Source organism: Typopeltis vanoorti, chromosome 14, assembly GCF_054136105.1.
Source record: "Typopeltis vanoorti isolate ZY-2024b chromosome 14, IOZ_Tvanoo_1.0, whole genome shotgun sequence".
NCBI lineage: Eukaryota > Metazoa > Arthropoda > Arachnida > Uropygi > Thelyphonidae > Typopeltis > Typopeltis vanoorti.
Genome location: NC_143562.1, coordinates 98,134,057 through 98,159,042, shown reverse-complemented (window position 1 = coordinate 98,159,042; position 24,986 = coordinate 98,134,057). Strand labels below are relative to the sequence as shown.

The 24,986-nt window shown below is 35.9% G+C and overlaps 1 protein-coding gene across 2 annotated transcripts in view; it reads right to left on the bottom strand.

Annotated features, from left to right (window-relative positions):
* LOC150099795 (alpha-2-macroglobulin-like protein 1) overlaps window positions 1-24,986 on the bottom strand; it is a 1,007,775-nt gene that overhangs the window by 611,849 nt on the left and 370,940 nt on the right. For both annotated transcript variants that reach the window (XM_090403789.1, XM_090403790.1), the window contains exon 9: window positions 8,911-9,022. In XM_090403789.1, the coding sequence (XP_090259915.1) occupies window positions 8,911-9,022 (112 nt within the window). The remainder of the gene's footprint in view (window positions 1-8,910; window positions 9,023-24,986) is intronic.

The window sequence follows — 24,986 nt, the reverse complement described above, 5'->3', positions numbered from 1 at the left end:
GCTTAGCTCTCTTATATTTTACTATGTAATTCCTTTAGGAGATCTCACTATTCATTTGCTAGGAACTTCCAGTGTGCTTTCTTCTTTCCAAGTACTGCTCCTTTAACTTCTTGTGTCTGCCATGGTATTCTTATATTTCTCTCCTTGCAGACAACTTCACCACATACCTCCCTCGCTGAAACAATCAATGTTTTCTACAGAGTTTGCCAGCCTGAGACACAAGATTTGGTTCTTATTTTTGAACTGTTCCTTTTTTATTCAATAATGTTTATAGATTTGAGTCTACAGTTTACCTTTAAAAGTAGCTCAACTTTAATTCTTTTTAAAACATTCTTACATGCTGTTCTTTTCAACATGATAGTTATTTTTATCATCATCATATTCCTGCCATGTACCCTCAAGGAGTGTACAGGATATGATAGTCCTACATGAAAAAAATTACATCATTAATTGCATTCTTATTGGTTAAACCAAAAAAAAAAAATAAATAAATAAAATAGTTATTTTTATCCTACTTAAAATTATATGATGGTCACTTCCAGTTTCAAATCTCTGCACACACTCTTGTATCCTGATCCAGCATGAAGATTTCACTATCAACAATGACATAATCAATGAGGCTTTTCTTATTTCTTGTGTCTTCTCTCCAAATGAACTTATGCACATCTTTATGTTGGGACATGATATTTGTAATGACCAGTCCATATCTTCAGCAGAAATCCAGCAGATACTTCCATTATTATTAGCTTGGCCTTTTGCTCCAAATTTTTCCCAAATGTTTTCTATACATCTGGTGTGATTCATTTCCTACTCTGCTGTTTAGATCTCTAACAAGAATCACTTTTTCCATTTTCTTTATGCCAGCTACCTGCTTGATTGACTTGAAAATTTCTTCCACTTCTTCCTTAGGAGAATCTTCTCTGGTATCATAGGCACAAACGAGTTTTCATTGTCCACTTCTCCATTTTGAAGTTTGCTCACATAACTCTACTTGAAACTGCCTTCTAATCATGAATTTTATTTTCATGTTTGGTGTTGAATGCTGTCATTAATCCTTCCTTTCCTTGATCGTTATTGCCAAATATATTTGTTATAGACCAGGTAATGTGGATGGTAGTGACTACTTCTTCTTTAGTATTCTGCAATTGAGCAGGTTTGTCTTTTCGTAGCAGAAACTTTCCTTCCACTCTCTTCAGTTCTGAGCCTTCTCTTTCAAGGTTGTGTACCTGTCTCCATTGAGCATGTCATCTAGCATTGGTTTCCTTACTCTTCCTCTGGGTCTTTATCCGTCTATTTTTCCTTCGATGGCATCTCTGATGATTCCATTCCCTTTCAGAATATATCTGATCCAGTTTCCCTTGCTTCTTTTTATCCTCCTTAACAGACTTCTTTCTTCTACTACTCTTTTTAAGACCTCTTCATTAGTTATTTTATCTGTCCATTTGATTTTTTCCATCATTCTCCAAATCCACATCTCAAAGCTTTCCAAAATCTTAATTTCTTCTTTCTTCAATGTCCAAGTTTTAGATGCATAGAGGGCAACACTCCACACATAACATTTTATTAGTCTTTTCTTTAGGTTTCTATCCATTTTACTTCTGAATAAATTCCATTTTCTATTAAAGGCATCTCTTCCCATCGCTATTCATGCTTAAATGTCACTTTCACATCTTCCATCACTGCTAATAACACTTCCTAGATACTTGACTTTACTTGATTCAATTTTTCCCCATTTATTCTGATATCCACATTTGCCTCTTTCCTTGCTATTTTCATCACCTTTGTTTTTCTGATGTTAATTTTCATTCCATTATTGATACATGATTCCAGTAATCTGTTCAACAGATGTTGTAGTTCTGTTTCAGCGTTTGATAGTAATGCCTTGTCATTTGCATATCTTATTGCAAATATCTGTCTACCCCCAATCTTTATTCCTTCTTCAGAATTCTCCAGTACTTCTTTTAGCATTGCTTCGGAATACATGTTGAACAAAATTGGTGACAGAGAACAGCCTCGTCTTACTCCTCATCCAATGATACCTGGTGTACCATATCTCACCATGGCGGTTTGTCCCATATATAGTGAGATAATTAGCCTTCTGTCTTTCCAATCTATACCAATCTTTTCCATTACTTCCACTATCTTATCCCATTTTACACAGTCAAAAGCTTTCTCAAACTCTATATAACAGATGTTAACTTTTTTATTCACTTCTAGACTTCTTTCACTTACCATTCTTAACAGTCCAATCGCATCTCTTGTTCCCCTACCCTTCCTAAAACCAAACTGATCTTCTCCAAGAAATTCTTCCACTTTAGATGCAATTCTTTGTGTTAAGATTCTCATAAGTATTTTTGATGTATGGGAAATGAGGCTTATTGTTCTAAAATCCTTGCAGTTCACTGCATTACTTTTCTTTGGTATAGGTATAAATATTAAGGTCATAAAATCTTTTGGTAGTTCTCCTTTGTTATAAATTAAATTTATTATTTTGGGTATTTCATCTATTTCTTCTGCCTTTCCACATTTTAGTTCTTTAATGGCCATTTCTACTTCTGTCTTCAAAATCTCTGGGCCTAAATCATCATTTACCTTCTTTATATCTTCTAATAGCAACTCATTTGGTCTATTTTCCTTGTCATAAAGATCTTCAATGTATTCCTTCATCTCATTAGGATTTTATCTTCTTCAGCTATGATTTCTCCATTCTGATTTTCTATGCCTCTAGCTTGAATTCCATTTCTCTTGTGATTCATGCTTCTTGCTTTTTCATCATATAAAAGATCATACCTTCCCACCCTCTCATAATTTTCCATTTCTTTACATTATTTTTTAAGCAAATCTTCTCTACTTCTTTCTGCTTCCCTTCTATATTGTATTTTCCCTTCTGGGATGTCTTTATTTTTCCATTTTCTTCTTTCTTCCATCAGAGAAATCATCTCATTAGTTATCCAAGGTTTTTTTATTCTTTTAGATCTTACATAATCCAATTTCTACTTCAGCAATCTTCTTTATTTTCACTTTAACTTGTTCCCATTTCTTTTCTGGATCTTCAGTTTTGCCAAAACTTGTTTCCTCTAATTCTTTCTCCAATCTATTTCCAAATTCCTTGGTATTTTTTAATTTCTCAAAGTTCCATTTTTTCCATTATATAGCTTCTTTTATTTTCTTTAGTTTCATATTTATTTCTATGAATAGTAGGTTGTGATAACAAATATATTATAACAAATATATTTGTTATAACCAGGTAATGTGGATGGTAGTGACTATGAAATGTATAATCAAATTAGCCAAGCAAATAAGAAAAGAGTGATCATTATGGGTGATTTTAATTAAGCAATATAGACTGGAACGATGAGATAGCAACTGGGAGTAAAGAAAATGAGTTTCTTGAGTTTTTGAGGGATAACTACCTCAGGCAGTATGTAACAGGGGGCACGCAAGGATTGAGGGTCTTGGATTTGATCATCTCATCAGAGGATGTAATTATAAATGAAGTGTTGAATCACCCACCGATTGGCGAGAGTGACCATGAAGTGATTACCTGGGTGGTTGCCAGCAATGTGAGGACCTCTGTGAGAAAAGGTTATATGTGGAACTACAAGGGGGGGGGGGATTATGAACAGCCCAGGAGACAGCTCGCAGGTGTAGCATGGAATGAGGAGTTAGATGGAAAAGAGATCAATGAAGCTTGGGGGATTTTCAAGAACTATCTTGTAGAAGCAATGTCTAAATGTATTCCAAGAATCAGAAGGTTAAAAGGATAGGTGTGAAATGGATGAATACAACACAGAGAAAAAGGGCATTATGGAGGCAGCATAAGAGAAGTGGTAATAACCAACTCCATGAAGATTAAAAAGACCAGGTAAGGTGGGTGACTTAGTTGATAAGGGTAGCAAAAGTTGAAATGAGCAGTTCATAAAGGTCTTTCAATCGTGTAAATGTGACATCATGGAGAGATTGAGAGCAGTTGATGATGGGGGAAGAGAGATTGACTGTAAGTGAGCAAGTGGTGTATGTGGGAGTTGAGCAAATAGATGTTAATAAGGCTGTGATACTTAATAATATAACAGTACATATTCTGGAGGACTGTGCCAGGGAGTTGACACCTGCCTTGACATATTTTTTTTTAACATGAGTCTTGCACTGGTTCAAGTTCCTAAGGAGTAGAAGGAGGGCAAGACTGTGCTGCTTCATGAGGGAGGTGATAGAACTCAAGCATCAAATTATAGGCCTATCTCTGTGTCAGGTGTTGTAGTTAGTTGTTGGAGAAGCTTGTGAGAACTAGGATCCAGAATTGGATTGACAACGATGGTATTATCTTTGATGGACAGCATGGATTTGCTAAAGGGAGGTCATGTTTTAGTAATCTACTTATTTATTGCAATAAGTTGACAGCTTCCTTGGACAGAGGAGAAGAATACACAGTCATATATTTAGATTTTGCAAAGGCTTTTGATAGATTACCGTTTGACTATCAACTTATCATGCGATGGGGTTGGATATTAGATTGGTGCATTGGATTGGAGACCGGCTATCTGATAAGTATCAACAAGTTCTGTATGGGGGGGGGAGCGATATATCCAGGAAAAGGAAAGTTACTAGCGGTGTGCCTCGGGTGGTCTGTTTCAGGGCCATTGCTGTATATTAATAATATTGGTAAAGATTTGGATGGATATATTCAGTTGTTTGCAGATGATGCAAAGTTGGGACGAACCATGAGGAGTAGAGGAGATGTTTTGTCCTTACAAGAAGACTTGAATAAATTGAGTGATTGGGCACAGAAATGGGGATGTGAGTTCAATGTTGCAAAATGTAAGGTTTTAAAATTTGGAAAACAAAGATGGGATGCAGAATTTATGCTTGGTGAAGATATATTGTCGGAGGTGGAGGAAATAAGAAATCTGGCGGTGATAGTGGATAAGGATTTGAAATTTAGGGACACATAGCCAAATTGTGAAGACAACACAAAGGCTTCTGGGAATGATGCGGAGGACACTGACTTGTAGAAGTAGGGAGATTCTTGTTCCATTGTATAAGGCTTTGATTAGGCCACACATGGACTATTGTGCCCAGATTTGGTCACCTGGTTTTCAGAAGGATGAAGAGATGTTGGAAAGGGTCCAGAGGTGACTGATTAAGGTAGTTTCTAACCTCTGGAATGCAGGGTCGCATTTACACTTTTGGAGGCTCTAGGCACAACATCATTATTAGGCCTCATTATAAGAACAAGTCTATTTCAGTTAATAAAATTCATATGCATTTTTTTTTAGTTTATTGAAAATAAAAGTTGATATTTCCATAATAACTTATTTTAATAAAATAACACTGGTATACATATATTTGTATTTTAAAAAAGTATAAAAATAAATCAGTTCAAATTTAAATAATATATAAATATTAATAACTAAATGTTTTTTTTTTCTGGCTTTGATTTTAGAAAATATATCTATAAAGTCATCATAATTAATCGAGTCTATTACATCTGATTCAATGCATAATAATGCCAGGTCACTTGTTTTATTTTGGTGCAAGTTGCTTCTTAAATTATTTTTTTATTCGTTTCAACACTGAAAATGACTGTTCAACACTTGGATTTGAAATAGCCATCATCAAAAATATGTTTAAAATTGTTTCTATGTCCGGAAAAGTAGATCTGAACCCATCGTTTATAAATTTGTACATATTTTTAATTAAAGAATTTTTCTTCCTTTATCATTATTAAAAATTACTTAACTTCATCGATAAATTTTTCTGAGTCAATATCAGTCCCATAAGCTTGTAAAATTTTGTTAATACTAGTCATGAACTTGTCTTGATCTATATCTTTCTTCAAAAAAATGTCAAACATATCTAATATAATATAAAAGTATTAAAAATGAAATTTTCTTTCCTATATAATATAATCTCAACGTTAGATTATGAAATTTCATCAGACATTTTGTTTTTTTTAACTCGTTCACTCGTTCCTTCTCATTTTTAAATTTTCTCTCATCGGAACCTTTTCCCTCATCCATATAGGGACCTTGTAGAGATTACTAGTAGCATTTATTCGTTGTAAAATTTTGTCCCACACAACTGTTAAAATTGCAGTTTCTGAATTGTCAAAATGTTCAGCCAATGATGAGCTCTCTAATTTAGAAATAGGTTTTTCATGAGGAGAAATGGATAGTTCAAGTAATGCCTCTTTAATTTGTTTATATCCACTTTTCAAAGCCAAAGTCCCAAGAGCATCAGCTCTTGCCGACCATCTCATTCCACTTTATTTTTTGACTGTTAAAGATTTTTTTTTTTTCTAAATGTTTAAGGAGTATATGCCATCTTCTTGTTGAAAAGTAATTATATACATTTTGAATAAAACAAAATATTGCACTGCTTCCGGACAGGATTCCATGGTATAGTTGCCAATTAAATTTCATGAATGACTAGAGCATGGTATATACTGTGCAGAGGGATTATGTATTTTCGGTCTAGCTTGTAAACCTATAGAGACACCTTTCATATTGGCTGCGTTATCATAGCTTTGCCCTCTGCACATTTTTATCACCAAAGATAATTCTAATTTTTTAAATACTACCTCTTCTAAATATAAGGAATTATGCTGTGTAATACTGATGAACCCGATAAATGGTTCTCTAATGTCAGAATTTGCGGTAACATATCTAAATATAATAGCTAGTTAGTCATGATGGGCAACGTCTGGCGTTGAATCTAGTATAATTGCAAAATAATTAGCTTCCTTAATTTCTGATATTAATATTTCTCTTATTTTATTAGCCATTAATGCTATGAATTCATCACAAGTGTGGTAAGAAAGATAATTTGATCTGCCAGAACTACTGGTGTACATTTTCATGCGATGTTTTAAAAAATCATCAAATTCACTTAAATAATGTAAACACGATAAATAATTTCTGCAAGAATCAGAAAAAATATCATTTGTATTGCCTCTAAATGCTAGCTCTAGTTTACTCAGTAACTTAATGGTAGTTATTATTCTTTTTAAAACATCTCTCCAGTAATTTTCTTCAGATTGTATTTGTTTCATCAATTTAGAATCAATTTGACTATTTACAGAATTTGATTTTCTTTTGCGATATGCACACATCGCTCGCATATGCTCAGTAGAACACTCATGATCACATAAGGTTTGTGTTATATTTCTCCAGTCATTAAAACTCTTCATTAAGCTATTATTTTACTTAGAAAACAATTTACAAAGCAGTAAATTGCTTTACTGGTTTCTGAAAAAATTAGCCACTCTAGTTTCTCCTTTGTTCCATTCGCCTTTTTACAGTAAAAAAAAATGTGATTCATTTACATTTCTGACATATATTCTATTGTGTTCTGTGTATTCTTTTATAAAATTTTTGATTTTACCAACATTCTGAGGCATATTTATTAAAATATGCTCGATAAATTGTTCATTAATACTAATTGGCCACACTGCTATATCGGTAGAATAAGAGATAGCTTGCTTGCTGGTAAGTATAGACTCCGAATGAAAATTTTCTTTAAAAACCTTCTTCATTTGTTTCATTTACTTCTTTCTCTCCTTCTATGTTTTCCCCATTCTTTTGATGTTCTTCATTTTCACTTTCATCTCCTCCTGATACTGATAGCAATGTTTCATTTTCATTGTGAGAAGTTTGAGGTACAACTTCAGTTCTATGAAATTCTTCACTTCCTTCATTTTCAGAAGAACTTCAGAAAGACAAAACTGCTCCCTTTTGACTATTTAGCTGTTTTTCCTTTTCTTTTCTCTGATCGTTTTCTTTTACTAGCTCTGGATTCAAACTTTCTTGGCATCATTATGTGTGTTATACTATCAAAAGCAAAATAAACATTTATTAAATCCAAAATAGATATATAAATAAATAAATAAAGTAAATAATTACGTTAAAAGCTAAAAAAATACAAAAATAGAAACAGTAGTATCTTGGTTTTGTTAAAATAAACGAGTGACAGTAAAATAAGAATAATAAATATTAATTGAAAAATATATTCTTACCGACTGCGACAACTACTTTAGCCATATAATTAGGTATATACACTTGTATACTGCTTTACAAATACCAGCCAAATAATGGTAAGTAAGCTATCACTTGTTACGCGTGCGTACGAACGGCATTTGACCCCTCCCTACGGGCCGAGGTGGATGAAATAGCCAGACCAGTCTGCAGAGAATTTGAGTGTGTTTAAAGCATGGTATGATGAGCTGTGTGTGTATGATAAAAGGACCAACCAGATAAGTCTTTGACTCCATGGGGTCTTGGGTAATAATAATAATAATATAACATCCTATACTTATTATTTAGTAACATCTCACATTTTTGTCTTCTTTGTCTCAGTGATGTCAATTATATCCATGTGGTGCTTTTCCAGTTCTTCTACAAGTTAAGATTTCCTTTCCATTAATATTCTTTATACTGATGGTTCCTATTTTCAGTTCTTCTGATAGTGGGTTTGTTCTTCTAGATGTTGAGGTTAAGTTTGTTCCAGTAATTGAGTTTTCTCTGTTCTCCCTGCTTCCTTGATGAAAAAAGCAGAGGCCTTGTTTAACTGAGTGATATCCCAGCCAACATTAAATATTACCATGTTGTACCAGCAGATGTATTTCTGGTTTAAGCCAATAGAGAGTACAATTTAGTAGGCATGTCCCAAATTGCCAAACCATTCTCATTCTTTCAGTACCCAGTGGAATATGTGAACTAACGGAGTATGTGAAGGTGAGGATTAGACATTGGTCAGAATCCCCCAGTCAGTTCTCCTCCTAGTCATTGGGATTAAAGCCTTAAGGGACCCATTGTTATGTTAATCTATGAATATTGATGTATGATATTTGTTTGTACCTTCAAACAGAGAAAAAAAAAAATCTTCAAATGAATTAGCCAGCAAAGTAATAATTACCTGTAGCAATTTCTGTAACTTCTGCAAAAATTTCAATCACTCTGTAACTAAAATCTCTGACATCCAACAGTAGATCAGTAGCCCTGACAGTAAAATCATAGCATCCTGAAAGCTGAGAAAATAAGAAACACTATCATTATTAGCATATGCATAAAACTATTATTTTTAAATTAAGGCCAGAGTAAAAAAGCAAAAAACTGTTTGTATAAAGGTTCGTGTAGGTCTCTCACAAAGAGTCTCCTGACTCCATGAAGATACCTGCATAATAATAATGATAATAATAATAACAACAATAATAAAAACTTTCCGTTAACATAGTATACATCAATAATTCAAATGCAATAAAGATCGCTTGGCATCAATTGAGAAGCCTACCTGTTATAATTCTTGATGAAAAAACTTTCTATGCACGTAAGTTGAGGACAGTGCTTCATCATCATCAAATTCCTGACATGTACCCTCAAGGGGTGTACAGGATATGATACTACTACATGAAACTTACATCATTACTAACTTCCTATCTACAATTTTCCTCCAAATCAATCTGTTACCTGTCAAGACTCCCATATTATCAGATCTTATATATCTATCTTCTAAGGAACTTTTTACTGTATCAATCCATCTATATCTTTGTCTTCCTCAGGGTCTTTTTTCTGCCAACCTGGCAGATAACACATGTTTTGCTAATCTTTCCTCTCCCATTCTGTTTAAGTGACCATACCACCTGATATTAGGTCTGCTAACATAATCTGGATGCTAACAATGTTCTTTCCTAATATCCTCATTTTTAATATGATATTGCCATTCATGCCATCTGTTCATGCCCCTAATCTTTTTCAGGGCTCTCATATCTGTGGTCTTTAGTCATTGGTCAAATGTTTTATTTCTAATCCTGTCTCAGATCCATAAGTTAAAATTGGTTTGAACATTGTCTTGACAGCTAATTTAGTGTTTTGACTAATTTCTCTCTTATTCTACATAAATTTATTCAGTTGCCTTCCTACCATACCAGCTTTGTTGATTCTGTTGTCTATTTCCGTATTTAATTTACCATCTTCATTAAAAATTGTACCTAAGTAGCTGAAATGTTTTACTTGTTCTATAGGTTCTCCAATCACAATGCAGTTGATATTTTCAATGGTTCTGCCTATTTTCATTGTCTTTGTCTTGTTATTGCTGACCTTCATACCATATCTTATTACAACAGTTATTCAATTTAGTCAGAGAATCTTGCAGATTTGTAGCGGATTTATTTAGAAGTACATCATCATTCGTATAAAGCAAAGAGCTGAGATTAACATCTCCAATATTGATATCAGGTTAATACCACTTTCCTTCATAATGTGATCCATATAGATAATGAATAACAGAGGAGATAATATGCATCCTTGTCTGACACCAGATTTAACATTAAACTATCTTCCTGTACTTCCATCAAATTCTAACTGCTGACTTACACCTCAAATAAAGAATAAGTCTTACTTAATATAATGTCCCATTGACAGCATGCAACTGTAATATTTTGAATATCTTGCCACCTTGTCATATGCCTTTTCCAGATCTACAAAACTTGTTATATTCCAATGATTTGTCAACTATTTGTTGTAAAGTGAAAATCTGATCCTGACAGCCTCTATTTGGCCTGAATCTAACTTGTTCTTCATCAATCGTCCCTTCCACAATCCTTCTCAACCATTTCTCAAGTATACTTGCATAAATCTTACCAGGAACACACAGTAGAGAAATACCTCTATAATTCTCACATTTAGTTTTATTTCCCTTTTCATATATGGCTGCTATGAGAGCTCTACTCCAATCATCTGGAATTCGTCCCTCTGTCCAGGCCTTCTGAACTATGCAGTGCAGCCACTGTAAGACTTTTATACCTCCATACTTGAGTATTTCTGGTTGAATATCATCTACTCCAGCTGCCATTCCACATTTCAAGCTTTTAATGGCTTTTTCTACTTCAAGTATGGATGTGTCCTCCTGATTGCATGCCTATCATGTGTTTATTACCACTGCGTTGTCATCGCTGCTTGTTTCATTTAGTAATTTTTTTCAAAGTAATTACTTCATACTTCAAGGATATCTTTTTCTTCAGTTTTCATGTTACCTTTATCATTTCTAATTCCTTTTACAGCACTCTTTCCTCCATTTTGGAGCTTCTTCAACAACTTCCAGAATATCTTGCCACTTTCTTGATATTATTTTCTACGTTCTTACCAAAGTCTTCCCATGACTTTTGTTTAGCTAGTTTTACAAAGTATTTGGCTTTCTTACATTTATCTCTGTATTCTCTAAGAGCACAAGCTGACTTATTTGCCAGGAACTTTTTATATGCTTTCTTCTTTTCCTTCACTGCCTCTTTAACTTACTGTGACCTCCATGGAGTTCTGATTTTTCTATCCTTGCAGACAACCTCACCATATTTCTCTCTTGCTGAATCACGTAATGTTTTCTTCAGGATTTGCCACTGAATTTCAAAGGTTTGGTTCCTGTTTTCAAACTCTTTCATTTTTTCTTCAATAATAATGTCTCTCACAATGAGTCTTCTGACTCCATGGATATACCTGCATAATAATAATAACAATAATAATAAAAACTTGCAGTTTCCATAGTATATATCAATAATTCAAATTCAATAAAGATTGATTACCCTCAGTTGAGAAGCCTATACCTGTGATAATTCTTGGTGATGAAAAAACATTCTATGCACACTTAGAATAAGTTGAGAACAGTGCTTTATTGTATACTTATAAACATATTATTCGCATTTTTTTTTGCCTCAGTTTGCACTACCAAATGGGTCAGGTGCTGCTATCCAGGTATTTGCTTACGCTTGGAATCGCGGAACTTTATTCGGCATGAAACTCTTTGAGTTTCTTATTCGACTAAGAAACAATATGGGATGCAATATCCCATAACTTAAATAAGTTCATGTCATCGAATTGAAGCCTTTGGCTCTTCATATAATTAGTGATTTATTAGGACACCTTCTTGGCAATTCTCATAGAAGGGATGTAAGTGCTGTTCGCTACAAACTTCGTATTCACTAGGTCTACCTACTCACTGATGAGAACTCAATAAAGGTTGAAACCGGTCTGGATAGTGACCTTCTCTCATAATGTAGAACAGTAATACAGCTCCTAGGAGCTAAGTTGACATTATGGGTAAATACCAAGAATAGTCATCAGATCTTGCTCCACCCTTTCTATGAGTTGCCTCAGTTTGCACTACCAAATGGGTCAGGTGCTGCTATCCAAGTATTTGCTTACGCTTGGAATTGCCAAATTTTATTCGGCATGAAACTCTTTGAGTTTCTTATTCGGCTAAGAAACAATATGGGATGCAATATCCCTTAACTTAAATAAGTTCATGTCACCGAATTGAAGCCTTTGGCTCTTCATATAATTAGTATATTATTCACAGTTTTTAAAATTACTTTTGAGAAGTATAGTTGGTTTGTTAACCAACTTCTTGCCACCCTGGTTGGCCAAGTGGTTAGTGTATCCACTCTCCAGCCAAAAGGCTGTGGGTTCGAATCTTTCCATGGGTATGGATGTTTGTGATTGTCTGTGAAAATACTAGGAGTGGTGGTGGGAAGTAGATGGTGTAGATGATGCAGTTCACTGTAGTTATTATTATTATTATGGGCAACTTCAAGGAGTCCTTAGACTCATCGAGGGAGGCCCTAAACATCATGTCCATCGCAACTATTCAACATTCACACAGTATCTGTCATACTTTGCCTTGAACTCATTCACTGTCATAGCACCCACAACAGACTCTGGAAGCTTATTCCACTCATTCACCACTCTAAAAGTAAAAAATCCAGCTCTAACACCCTTGCTAATCACACTCTTGCCCAGCTTCCATGGATGTCCCCTAGTCCTCCCACCACCAGTCTTATTCTCAAAATTATCTTCTGAATTAATTTTATAGAAACCCTTCAGTAATTTGAATGTCTCAATCATATCACCCCTTTTCCACCTATCAACTAATTTCTGCAACCCACAAATCTTCAACCTGTTCTCATAAGGTTCATTCCATAGACCTGCTATCATCATGGTCGCTCGTCTCTAGATCCTCTCCACCTCCTCCCCATCAAGAATAAACCCTGGCACCCAAATTTATGCATAGTAGTCTAGATGGGGTCTTATCAAGGCTCGATACAGAGGAACAATAACCTGTTTGTCTCTGCTCGTCAAAGTATTTTTCAGCAACTAAGTGATTTGATGAGCTGATTTAGCCACTTTTGCGATGTGCACGCTAAACTTCAACTCCCTATCCACCAACACTCCCAAGTCCCTAGCCTCATCAATCTCCTGCATTACAGTTCCACCAATGTGATATACTGCTTATAATCTTTTCACCCCAAAACGCATAACCTTATATTTTGCCACATTAAATTGACATCCATTCTCCATTAGCCCAGTTCTCCAATCTATCGAAATCATCCTGCAAAATTTTGGCATCTTCTGCATTCACTATTGCCCTACCCAACTTTGCATCATCAACAAACAAATGAACCATTCCTCTCAGATTCTTTCCTATATCGTTAATGAACAAAATTAAACAGCAGTGGTCCAAAAACAGAACCCTGCGCAACACCACTGGTCACAGGTCATCTTTTGGACTCTACTCCTGAGTAAACTACTCTCTGATATCTCTCCATCAACCACCCAATATCAACCAATAATCAATCAATATATCCATTCCCATATGTTGCAGTTTACAGATTAGAATTCCATGTGGTATCCTGTCAAAGGCCTTAGCCAGGCCCAGCAGTATCACTGTAAACCCATTACCCTTATCCAGTTCAGCCGTTACTGTGTTATAAAACCTGAGCAAGTTACTGAGGCATGATCTACCCTTTACAAAACCATGCTGTCCCCCATACAGTATCTTGTTTTCATCAATCCATTCCTGTATTTTTCTCTTGACTACTTTCTCCAAGACCTTGACAACGACTCCTGATATGCTGATCGATCAGTAATTTGCAACAGTAGCCTTGGATCCTCCTTTATTCAGTGGAAATATTTTCCCCTCTTTCTACCCCTTCGAGACTAAACCAGACCCGAGATTCAGATTAAACAATATGGTCAAGGGCACTGACAATTCTTTAACTGCTTCATGTAACATCCTTGCTGGTATACCATCCAATCCCACAGATGTATTCAGATTATTCTGTAATAGACTATTCACCTCCACTTCATTCACTACAATTCCCGTATAAACTAATGGTTCCTTCATTCCTTCAATGTCACCACCTAGATGATATACTCTTGCAAAGTGCTCACTCAGTAATTCCACTATATCGACTGATTCAGTGACCTCCCTACTATCGGCATTCCTTAAAATCATTCTGCCATGTACAGTTTTTCTTTTACTTGCAGCATATTGAAAGAACTGTTTGGGATTCTCTTTAGCTTGCATGGCTAATTTCCTTCCATAATCCGCTTTTGCTTTTCTTACCACACTCGTTACCCTTCTGGCCTGCGCTTTATACCGTTCATGTGCCTGCAGGTCACCTTTCTCCTTAAATTCCTTTCACAGCTGTTTCTTTTTTTGCAACTCAAGCTTAATCGTGTTATTCATCCATTTAATCCCTATTTACTATTCGGACTTATTTATTATTCTGACTCTAGATATACAGTCAGCTATAACTTCCTGCAAATGCTCCTTGACCACTTCCCATGCACTATCTACATTCAGCCCTTGCAGTTTTACATGCCATGGCACTGAACCAAGCAATCTCCAAAGCTTTTCATTATTGCCAGCACGGTAATTCCACATGTATCCTGTCTTAATCGAAAATTTCACACAATTAGCTACCTCCCAGGTCAAGACCTTATGATCACTCTCACCAATAGGTGACAACATGGTCGTATTCATTACAGTCAAATTCTCAGATGCTGTTACTAGGTCAAGCACTCTCGAACCCCTAGTATTTTCCATTACATGCTGTCTCAGATAGTTATCCCTTAATAACTGAATAAAATCCAGTTCCTTCCTGACATGTGTCCTCTCCTCCTTCCAATCAATGTTACCATATTTGAAATACCCCCATAATAATTACCTTCCTTCCACTCATTTCATCAATTTGTTTATGCATGCTATCTCTACTATCTATTCCATCACCTGGTCTATAGCAGCACCCAACTGTATATTTTGTTTTGCTAGTCTCAATCTCACACCAAATAGCCTTAAATGAGCTCTTTTCACTATCCTGCAATACAACTTCTATTCTCCTTGGCTGCAGTTCATCAGCTATTATCAATAACACTCCTCCCCCCATTTTATTCTCTCTATCCCCACTAAACCTTACACATTCTATCCCACTAACTATATCATCTTCTGTCAGCCATGTTTCATTAATGCCAATAACTTGTGGCCAGGAAGAGCCGACCAAGACAAAAAATTCTTCCTTCTTGTTCCTAATAGTCCTGGCATTAGTATACATGAAATGCAGAGGTCCATTTGTCCCACCCCTATCTTGATGCGTTATACCAACTATCCCATTCTGATTTCTTGTCCTTTGTACTGGCTCGTTCACATTATATACATTCTTACACTCAACTGCCTCACTGATGTCTGCATATCCACTTTCCCCTCCTCCTTAATAGTTCTAGTTTCGCTGACTTTGCACATCCACTTTCACTTCATTCAGCGACACTTTTTCCAGTCTCTGCACACCAAATCCATTCAAATGCAGGCCATCCATCTTGTACAAATCCTTTCACCCATCAAACTCACTGCACATCACACCGTCTGCATAACCTGTGCATAAAGTCATTTGCGATTATGGCTCTCCTTCTAAATTCTTCTCTGTCATACCGCGGCAACAGACTCGCTATCCTAACTCTGTCACTCTTTTCTTTCGCTACCTCTAATAATTCCTTCAAGTCCTCTCTCATATCAAATTTATCTCCTTTCAAATCATTCGTTCCTGCCACGACTATCATTTCTTTCACCCTCTGCTTTTGCGCTCTAATACTCTCACTTACATCCTTAATTTTTGCACCTGGTAAGTACAATTTAGTCAAACTCTCAGCTATCACACCTCTTGCTAAGGAGTCACTGTACAACACTCTTTCCTTCATTTCTGAAACACTCCCAATCATACGCTTATTTTTCCTTTCATACACTTGCTTATTTCGATTAGCCAAGGTGCTCGGGAAAGAGTTTTGCAGTCGCTTCGCCCTATGTATTACTCCGCATAACCATGCGATCTCACTCATTACAACTAATTCCTCATTTTTTTCATCATTCGAACCATTTTCTCTCTCTCTATGCATAATTACTTTCACTCTCTCTTTCATCACCGCTCTCATTGCTATTTTGTACAACATCGCAATTTCCTATCAAACCACTATTTTCTCTCACATTCTGGCTTCCTTCTGCAACAACAATCTCACGACCTGATACACACTTCATTTCCTCACTTTCCTTACATGTTCAGCACAGTCTCCCACCACTACCATTATCTATCCAAACTCCAGCCTCTTTCGGGAAAGCATACATCCCGCACAATTTACACTGAATGAACTCCCTTACATTAAAGTTTTTGAACAAAGATGGCAAAGTTTTGGACACCATTGTTTTTCGTTGCATTGGCATCATGTGCTACACTATGAATCGTATCTTTAAAATACTAGTTTAAATAAAGCAGAAATCACACAGACACACCAAGCTACCAAAAACAAACAATACCACATTAAGATTAAATCAATATTGTCAATTTTTACTCAAAATAATACTTATCTTTTCGGGAGTTCTCTGCAAACACTACACACCGTGTAGCCCTCTCCAGCCAGTGGATTGAGGGATGGAGATGGAAAGTTGGATAGTAGGTGCTCTCCCTCAATGAGTCTTTGGACTCTTTGGAGGTGTCACGTAATAATAATAATTATGTTTTCATAATTCCATCTCTTTCTCGTTAAATAGCTTAATCACATATAAAAGAATCTCACATATAATTCGAAATAATACCTCATTTTTTTTACATTGAGTAGAAATGTAGATCATGTTGGCTGCTTTGAACTTCTTCATTAGCTTCAACAAAAATAGAATGCATATTTTCACAATTTAAATGAGTTAATTTTTTGTGACTGGTGTGAAAAATTAAGAATGATTATACACAGTGTGCCTGTTAAATAATGAGATTGATTTTTTACAGAGCAGCCCTTTGAATAAAAGTAACAAACATTATTATTATTATTATGTGACACCTCCAAGGAGCCCAAAGATTCATCAAGGGAGGGCACCTACTCTCTGTCACTCAATCCACCAACTACAGCAAACCACATCATTTACACCAATGCCATCTACTACCCACTACCGCCACTAGTAATTTTACAGACAATCACAAACATCCATGCCCATGGCAGGATTCAAACCTGCAGCCTTTTGGCTGGGGAGCAGATATGCTAACAACTCGGCCAACCAGGATGGCAAAAATATAGAAAGAAGAACTGAAAGAAAGTTACTCAAGAAGAAGAAGAAGAAGAAGAGAGAGAGAGAGAGAGACACACACACACACATAAAGACAGAAAAAGTTATATTATTGTATTATTAGCATTATTACGTGACACCTCCAAGGAATCCAAAGACTCATTGAGGTAGGGTACCTACTCTACAAGTCTCCATCTCGGCCAACCAGGCCGGCAAAAATATAGAAAGAAGAACTGAAAGAAAGTTACTCAAGAAGAAGAAGAGAGAGAGAGAGAGAGAGAGAGAGAGAGACACACACACACACACACACACATACACATACACACACAAAGACAGAAAAAGTTATGTTATTGTATTATTAGCATTATTACGTGACACCTCCAAGGAATCCAAAGACTCATTGAGGCAGGGTACCTACTCTACAAGTCTCCATCTCCACCACTCAATCCACCAACTATAGCAAATGGCATTATCTATACCGAGCTACCACAACTAGTATTTTCACAGACAATCACAAACATCCATGCCCATGGTGGGATTCAAACCCACAGCCGTTTTTTTTTTTTTTTTTTTTGAATGAAGAATTAATATGCTAACCAATCGGTCAACTAGGCTTGCTCTAACCATATAGTTTTGTAGTTTTGATCACTTATAGTGTGTTGTAATTGTAGTTGCAAATTTTGAGTCAGGTGACGCAGCAGTTTTTGTATGGTAACCATTGAAGTAAGAGTGTATAAGTGGTGCATGTCCGAAGTTGAGTCATGGAGCAAAGAGCTGTGCTAAAATTTTACTGTAAATTAGGAAAAACTGCTACAGAAGTGTACTAATGTTTAAAGAGGGGGAGGGAGTCCTTGGAGGATGTGGACAGCCAGTTTCTGCACAGACAAATGAAAATGTGGTGAAAGCTAAGCAAAATGGTTGCCCATTGCAGGCAAATAACCACTAGGCTACTCACTGTACAGCTTGGTGTCAGCAAGGAAACAAGCAGATTAATCTTAGAAAGAGATCTGCACAAGAGGAAAATTTGTTCGAGGTTGGTGCCACACAAGTAGACGAGGAACAGAAAAAGCACACCAAGCTGCATGTTGTCAAATTTTCATCCATGCAGTTGATAAAGATCGTGATGTGTTGCAAAGAATTGTCACTGATGATGAAAGCTGGTGTTTTTAGTTGGATCCAGAAACAAAACGGCAGAGCATGGAACGTCTTCTTCCTGGAAGAAAATGCCAAAACAATGATCATTGTTTTTTCAACACTGCCGGAATTATCCACTGTGAATTTGTTCCTGGGGGCACCATAGTGAATAGTCAGTATTATTTACGAGTAATGCAGAATCTGTATGCCCACATGCGACTTGCCAGGAAAGAACTGTTCCACAACAACAATTAGTTTCTGTTGCAAGCCAATGTGCCGCACACTGTGCACTATCTGAGAAGCAGTTTCTGGCTTCGAAGCTGATCTGTGTGATTGATTATTCCCCACCCCTATTGCTAGGTTTGACTCCCACAGAGTTTTCTCTTCCCAAAGATGAAGTATGCCATGAAAGGGAAGGGCCCCAGCATCTCTCTATGAGAGTGAGAAAGAGGTATATGGGGGGAATTGAGCAAATTTGATGTTTATAAGGCTGTGGAACTTGATAATATATCACCGCATATTTTGAAGGAATGTGCCAGGAAGTTGGCATCTGCTTTGACATATTTTTTTAATATGAGTCTTACACTGAGTCAAGTTCCGAAGGAGTGGAAGGAGGGCAAGATTGTATTGTTTCATAAGAAAGGTGAGAGAACTCAATCATCAAATTATAGGCCAATCTGTGTGTCAGGTGTTGTGGTTAAAGTACAGGAAAGGCTGAAGAAAACCAATATCAAGAAATGGGTTAACAACAATAGTATTATCTTTGATGGACAGTACAGATTTGCTAAAGAGAGGTCATACTTTAGTAATCTACTTACTTATTACAATAAGGTGACAGCTTAATTGGTCAAGAAAGCAGATACACATCTAAGTATACACAGTAGGTATACTTAGATTTTGAAAAGGATTTTGATAGATTACCACATGATAAGGTGATATTCAAACTACAGCAGATGCAAAGTTGGAATGAACTATAAGGAATAGAGCAATGTTATGGCCTTACAAGAAGACTTGCATAGACTGAGTGAATGGTCACAGGAGTGAGTATACCAATTCACTGTTGTGAAATGTAAGGTTTTAAAAGTTGGAAAACAAAAATGGGATATAGAATTTATGTGTGGTTGGGATACATTGTTGGGGTGGAGGAAATAAGAGATCTTGGGGTGATGTTGGATAAGGATCTAAAGTTTAGAGGACACGCTGCCAAAATTGTGAGGACAACACAATGAATTTTGGCAATGACGCAGAACATGCTGACTTGTAGAGGACATTCTGGTTCCATTGTATAAGGCCTTGATTAGGCCACATATGAAAGACTGTGCACAGATTTGGTCACCTGGTTTTCAGAAGGATGAAGAGATGCTGGAACAGGCACAATTGATTAAGATAGTTTCTGATCTCTGGAGTGGCGAATATGAGAAAAGGTTGAGAAGATGCAATTTACAGAGTCTAGTGAATAGGAGGAATAGGGGTGATATGATAAATACATACAAGTTGATAAGGAGTTGTTATACGGTTAACGTTTTAGAAGTTTTCCATAAAATGGTAGAAGATCAGGGATAAACAAGAGATCATTTCTGGAAGCTGTATAAGGAGGGTGTGAGCAAGGGAGTGAGAAACAGGTTTTTTTGCATGGAGAGTTGTGAATAATTGGAATGCATTGCTGAGAGTGTGGTGTCTGCAGAGAATCTGAATGTGTTTAAGGCTAGGATGAGCTATGTGTATGAAAATGAGGCCTCCTAGATGAGTCTTTAACTCTATTGGGTCTTAGGATAATAATAATAATATAAATGTGAAAAAAATGAATTATACACTGTAGAAAGTTTCTTTACTTGGTTACAAAGTAAATTATATTTGCCAAGAAATTATATTTTTGTTTAATCTTTTTTACACAAATATAAGCAAATAAAGTTTCCACATGATGTATCTTCACAACTAAGCTACTTGATATAGAGGTCAATGACTTTACTTCAACTGACTTAGTATCCCATAACACAGCACACTTTCAGGTACATAATGTTAAGCATTAAGTTAGGGTCAATTTTATAAATCTAATAAATCTACCATTGACCCTCTTCATGTCAACTGACTTTTGACAGAGCACTGTATAAATGTACTTCAGTTATCCAACCCTTCAATTATCAGAATGGCAAATTCCCTTCCTAAATGGTCGGATAAATGGTAGATTACTGCAATGTAATTTAATAATAAGGTGAGGCACCTTTTTTACTATTTGTATTTGGGAAATATATGACTTCTGCATTAATATAACTTTAGTATCTTCCTCAGTCTAGCTCCCACTGTTGAGACTTCAACAGTGTTTAACATTATGTGCATCTGAAAGGAAGAGTGATTTGCATTATGATATAAAGGCAAATGATGTGAAGTCATCAGCCTGTATATACAAATAGTGTACTCATGAAAATACTTCACATGCAAACTAAGTTTGTTACCCTTGGTTTAAATAAGAATATAACGTTTTGAGAAGTATAATTTAATTAGATATTGAGTAAAAGAAGTTGTTATGGAAGTTGTCTTCATAGAACTACAGACAATGACCAGTGGTCCCACTCCAAACCAGATGAATGCACCCCCACACCATTACTCCTCCATCACCACCAAACTTTACCATGGGTACAACACACTGTGGTAACAAGCATACACCAGGCTGTCTCCACATCTACACTCTGCCATCAGACGAGCTGTCTTGTTTGTTTTTGTGATGTTCGGCTTGTTTGCCTCTGCCCTTCTGTGGAAACCCACTATAAGGAGTTCTTTTTGTACAGTATTAGTGCTCACCATGGTGTTACTGGTGCTCTGGAACTCATCGTAGATAGTCTGTGCTGAATGTAGCCGGTTTTTGCATGCCACCCATTTCAGCACCCACTAGTGATGCCAGAACATCTCCATTTGTTGATCACATCACCAACCATTGATTTTGGATGTTCGAGTTGAGCGACAATGGCATGTATGGACATGCTACCAATGTGACAGCCCATGATGACACCTCTCTCGAAGTCACTGAGTTCGCGTCATGTTGCCATACTACATGTATTCAACTGCTGGGATGAAATACTGCTTTCTATTGTATGTACATTAGTTTTTGTTATTAAAAAACCTGGAATGTTCCATAATTTCAAAAAACAGGGGTAACAATTATTGGTAGATAGTGTATAGTGTAAGGAAATGGCACTTATGTAAGGAAAAATTATTCAATACAAGTAGAATTTTTGGCCAGATTTCTTAGCCATTATCAATACATAAAAATGACATGAGATACAATTAGATCAACATTTAAAATGTAAGCCCATGTGACAATAGATGTTCTCAACTGCAGGAGGATAACTCCATTTACAACTATTAGAATTTAAAGAAATAAATTTAAATAAATACAAATTCATGAAAGATAAAAACGAGGAATATAATTTAGGATCACTTCCCAAAATTGGAAAAGTTTAACACAATAATTTTTGTTGAGGTTCAGCCTGTGAATGTAGGCTTCACAACTTTCTTTATATAATCTCTCAGTAAAAAATAACTTGTGTGCAAGATTTTAGTTTTATTCCAATAAATTCTATTCCTAGTGGCTGGCCAAACCAGACTTATCAAACTCATGAAGTAGAATATAATCTTAACAATCTTCTAGACAAATCTTCCCATAACAACAAAGGCCACTACATATGAATGGGATGCTGTAAATTCCAGGATGAGAAGGAGGAGGATACTTGTCTTTCAGAGAGTCTAGGAAGGAATTTAATTTTTGAACTGGATGAAAAGGAACTTATAGGTCAATATGACAAAGAAGTCTCACAATTCACTCCAACACTCCCTTTACATATGGAATGGAAATTCTAGAAACTACCTATCTAGGTGGATCAGGATGACAGCCATAAGAATTTTACGATTTTAAGGATGACAGAGAATTAATTATATAGGCTGTTTGATCTATAAATTCTAAAAACATCTGTCCATGCTTCTCTCCAGTTCTTCCTTCAATAAAAATTCAGAGGATTTTAAATATAAAATATTAGGATTATATTACAACCTACAGATATATACAAGCTACAGATCTTTTAATTAGTTTGGTGTAGTTTCACTCTTCACAAATATACTCTTTGCTGATACAATGGAATTATTATGCAATAATTTACTTCCTAATATTGTGAAATTATACAAATTTGTCATAAATTCAGGTTATTTCTCTTGTCAAGAGAAACTTTTCAGACAGTTAGAAGAAACTGCAATGGGGTCTTCTATTTCTTCAACTCTAGCAATTTATTATATGGAATGATTCGAACAACATATTCTTAATGTGTTTCTCCTAAGTCATCTATATGATACAGATATGTTAATGATATTTTTGCTGTCTGGACTCTTCCTAATCAGAACTTCAGGAATTTCTTAAAAATATTAATTCAGTAAATTAAGAATTAAATTTATGCTTCAAATGGAAGAAAATAATTGCCTCACTTTTTGGACATTATTATTTTATGTCAACCTAATGGAAGTCTAGTTTGCTTATTATACAATAAAACAACTCATACTGGTAAATATATAAATGCTGTTTCACATCACTATGTCAGAAATATGGTGTGATTAAAACTTTGGTTCACCATGCATAGAAAATATTTATTATTATTACATCTGCCATGAAGTCAGCAGACTCATTATGGGAGATTCATTCACTGACTAAAGATTTATCATACCGAATCTTAAAATCCTTAACATTCCTTGTATTAACAACATTTTTTGTTAATGCATTCCATTCACTGACAATTCTCCATATAAAAAATCTACTCCTCATACCACACTTGCATACCTTCCAGGGATGGCCTCTGGTTCTTCCTCTCGTCTTCTACTCTTTTCATAATCCCCTCTGGATTAATCCAATAAAATCCTCTTACTAATTTAAATGTCTCTATCATATCACCTCTTTTCCTCCTATCCACCAAACTCTGCATTTCAAATTTCATTAACCACTCTCCATAGCCAGCATTCCAAAGTCCTGACATTATCATAGTCACTCGTCTCTGGATCCTCTCCAATGTTTCCAAATCTGAAAACCAGATGATCAAATTTGAACACAACAGTCCAAGTGCAGTCAGACCAGTGCTTTATACAGTGGCACAAACACTTCCTTATCTCTACATGTTTGAGCACTTCTTATCATAGCAGCACTATGATGGGAAGTCTTTGCAACACTTACAATATTCCTCTAAATATCAGTCTACTGTCAACCATCTCTTCCAAATCTCGAATCTCATCCACTTCCTGCAGTGCAGCACTATCAATATAGTATAGAGCTTTATATTTCTGTCCACCAAATGCAACACCTTGCACTTATTGATATTAAAACTGTAATCCCACTCCTTTGTCCAAGTCAAAAGTCTAATCAAATCTTATGGAAGGGAATTAAAATCAGTGCTACTTATAATTTCCCCCAACTTTCCATCACTAGCAAACAAATGAAGAATCCCAGTCAGTCCACATGATATACCATTTACAAACAAGTTAAACAGCAGCAGCCCAAGAACAGAAACATGAGGCACACCACTGATTACCCTCCTTTTTTACAGACACTGCTCCATCATTCAAAACTTGCTGATATCATTCAAAGAGATATTCTCCGATCCATCTAACCAATATACCATTCTCATCTTCTGCAGCTTGTACACCACCTTATCATGTGGTAATCTATCAAAGCTTTTGCAGAGTCCAAGAATATCACTGTATATGATTCTCTCTTATCTAACACACACATTGCCTTATCATAAAATACAAGCAAATTGCTAAAACAAGACCTACCTTTTACAAATCCATGCTGATCATCATAAAGAATGCCATGTCCATCAACCCAATCCTGTATTCTATTCCTAACCAATCTCTTCGACACCTTGAATACAACTGCAGTCATACAGACTGGTTTATAATTGGAAACTTCTGTCCTATAACCATGCTTGTTGGGTAGTACTATTCTGCCTTCCTTCCACTCCTTAAGAAATTTACCCACTGCAAGACTGTCATTAAATAACCAGGTCAAGAGCATAGCTAATTGTTGTGAACATTCCTTAAGAATATGTAGTGATATGTTATCCGTTCCCGCAACCTTATTAACATCTAACCCAATCAACACTTGCTCATGGCTTGCTTGATTATTTCACTTCCAATTCTCCTAACTGCCTCCCTTCTATATATTGAAAGCATCATTTACAACAGAATAATAAATGCTGAAAAAGTGGTCTTTCAAAAATTCCACGATATCCTTTGAACAAGCACTCTGCTGTCATCACTAGTATCAACCTGCCATAATCATTCTTTCCCTTTCTTGCCATATAGCAGAAAAATTCCCTTCAATTAATCATGGCCTGACCAGCAAGATTCAGTGCCCAACCATTTAATATCACAACCATTCAAATATATGCACCCACTGCAGAGAGTGCAGATGAAAACATTGAGAGATTTTACAGGGATCTACAACTAGTAAT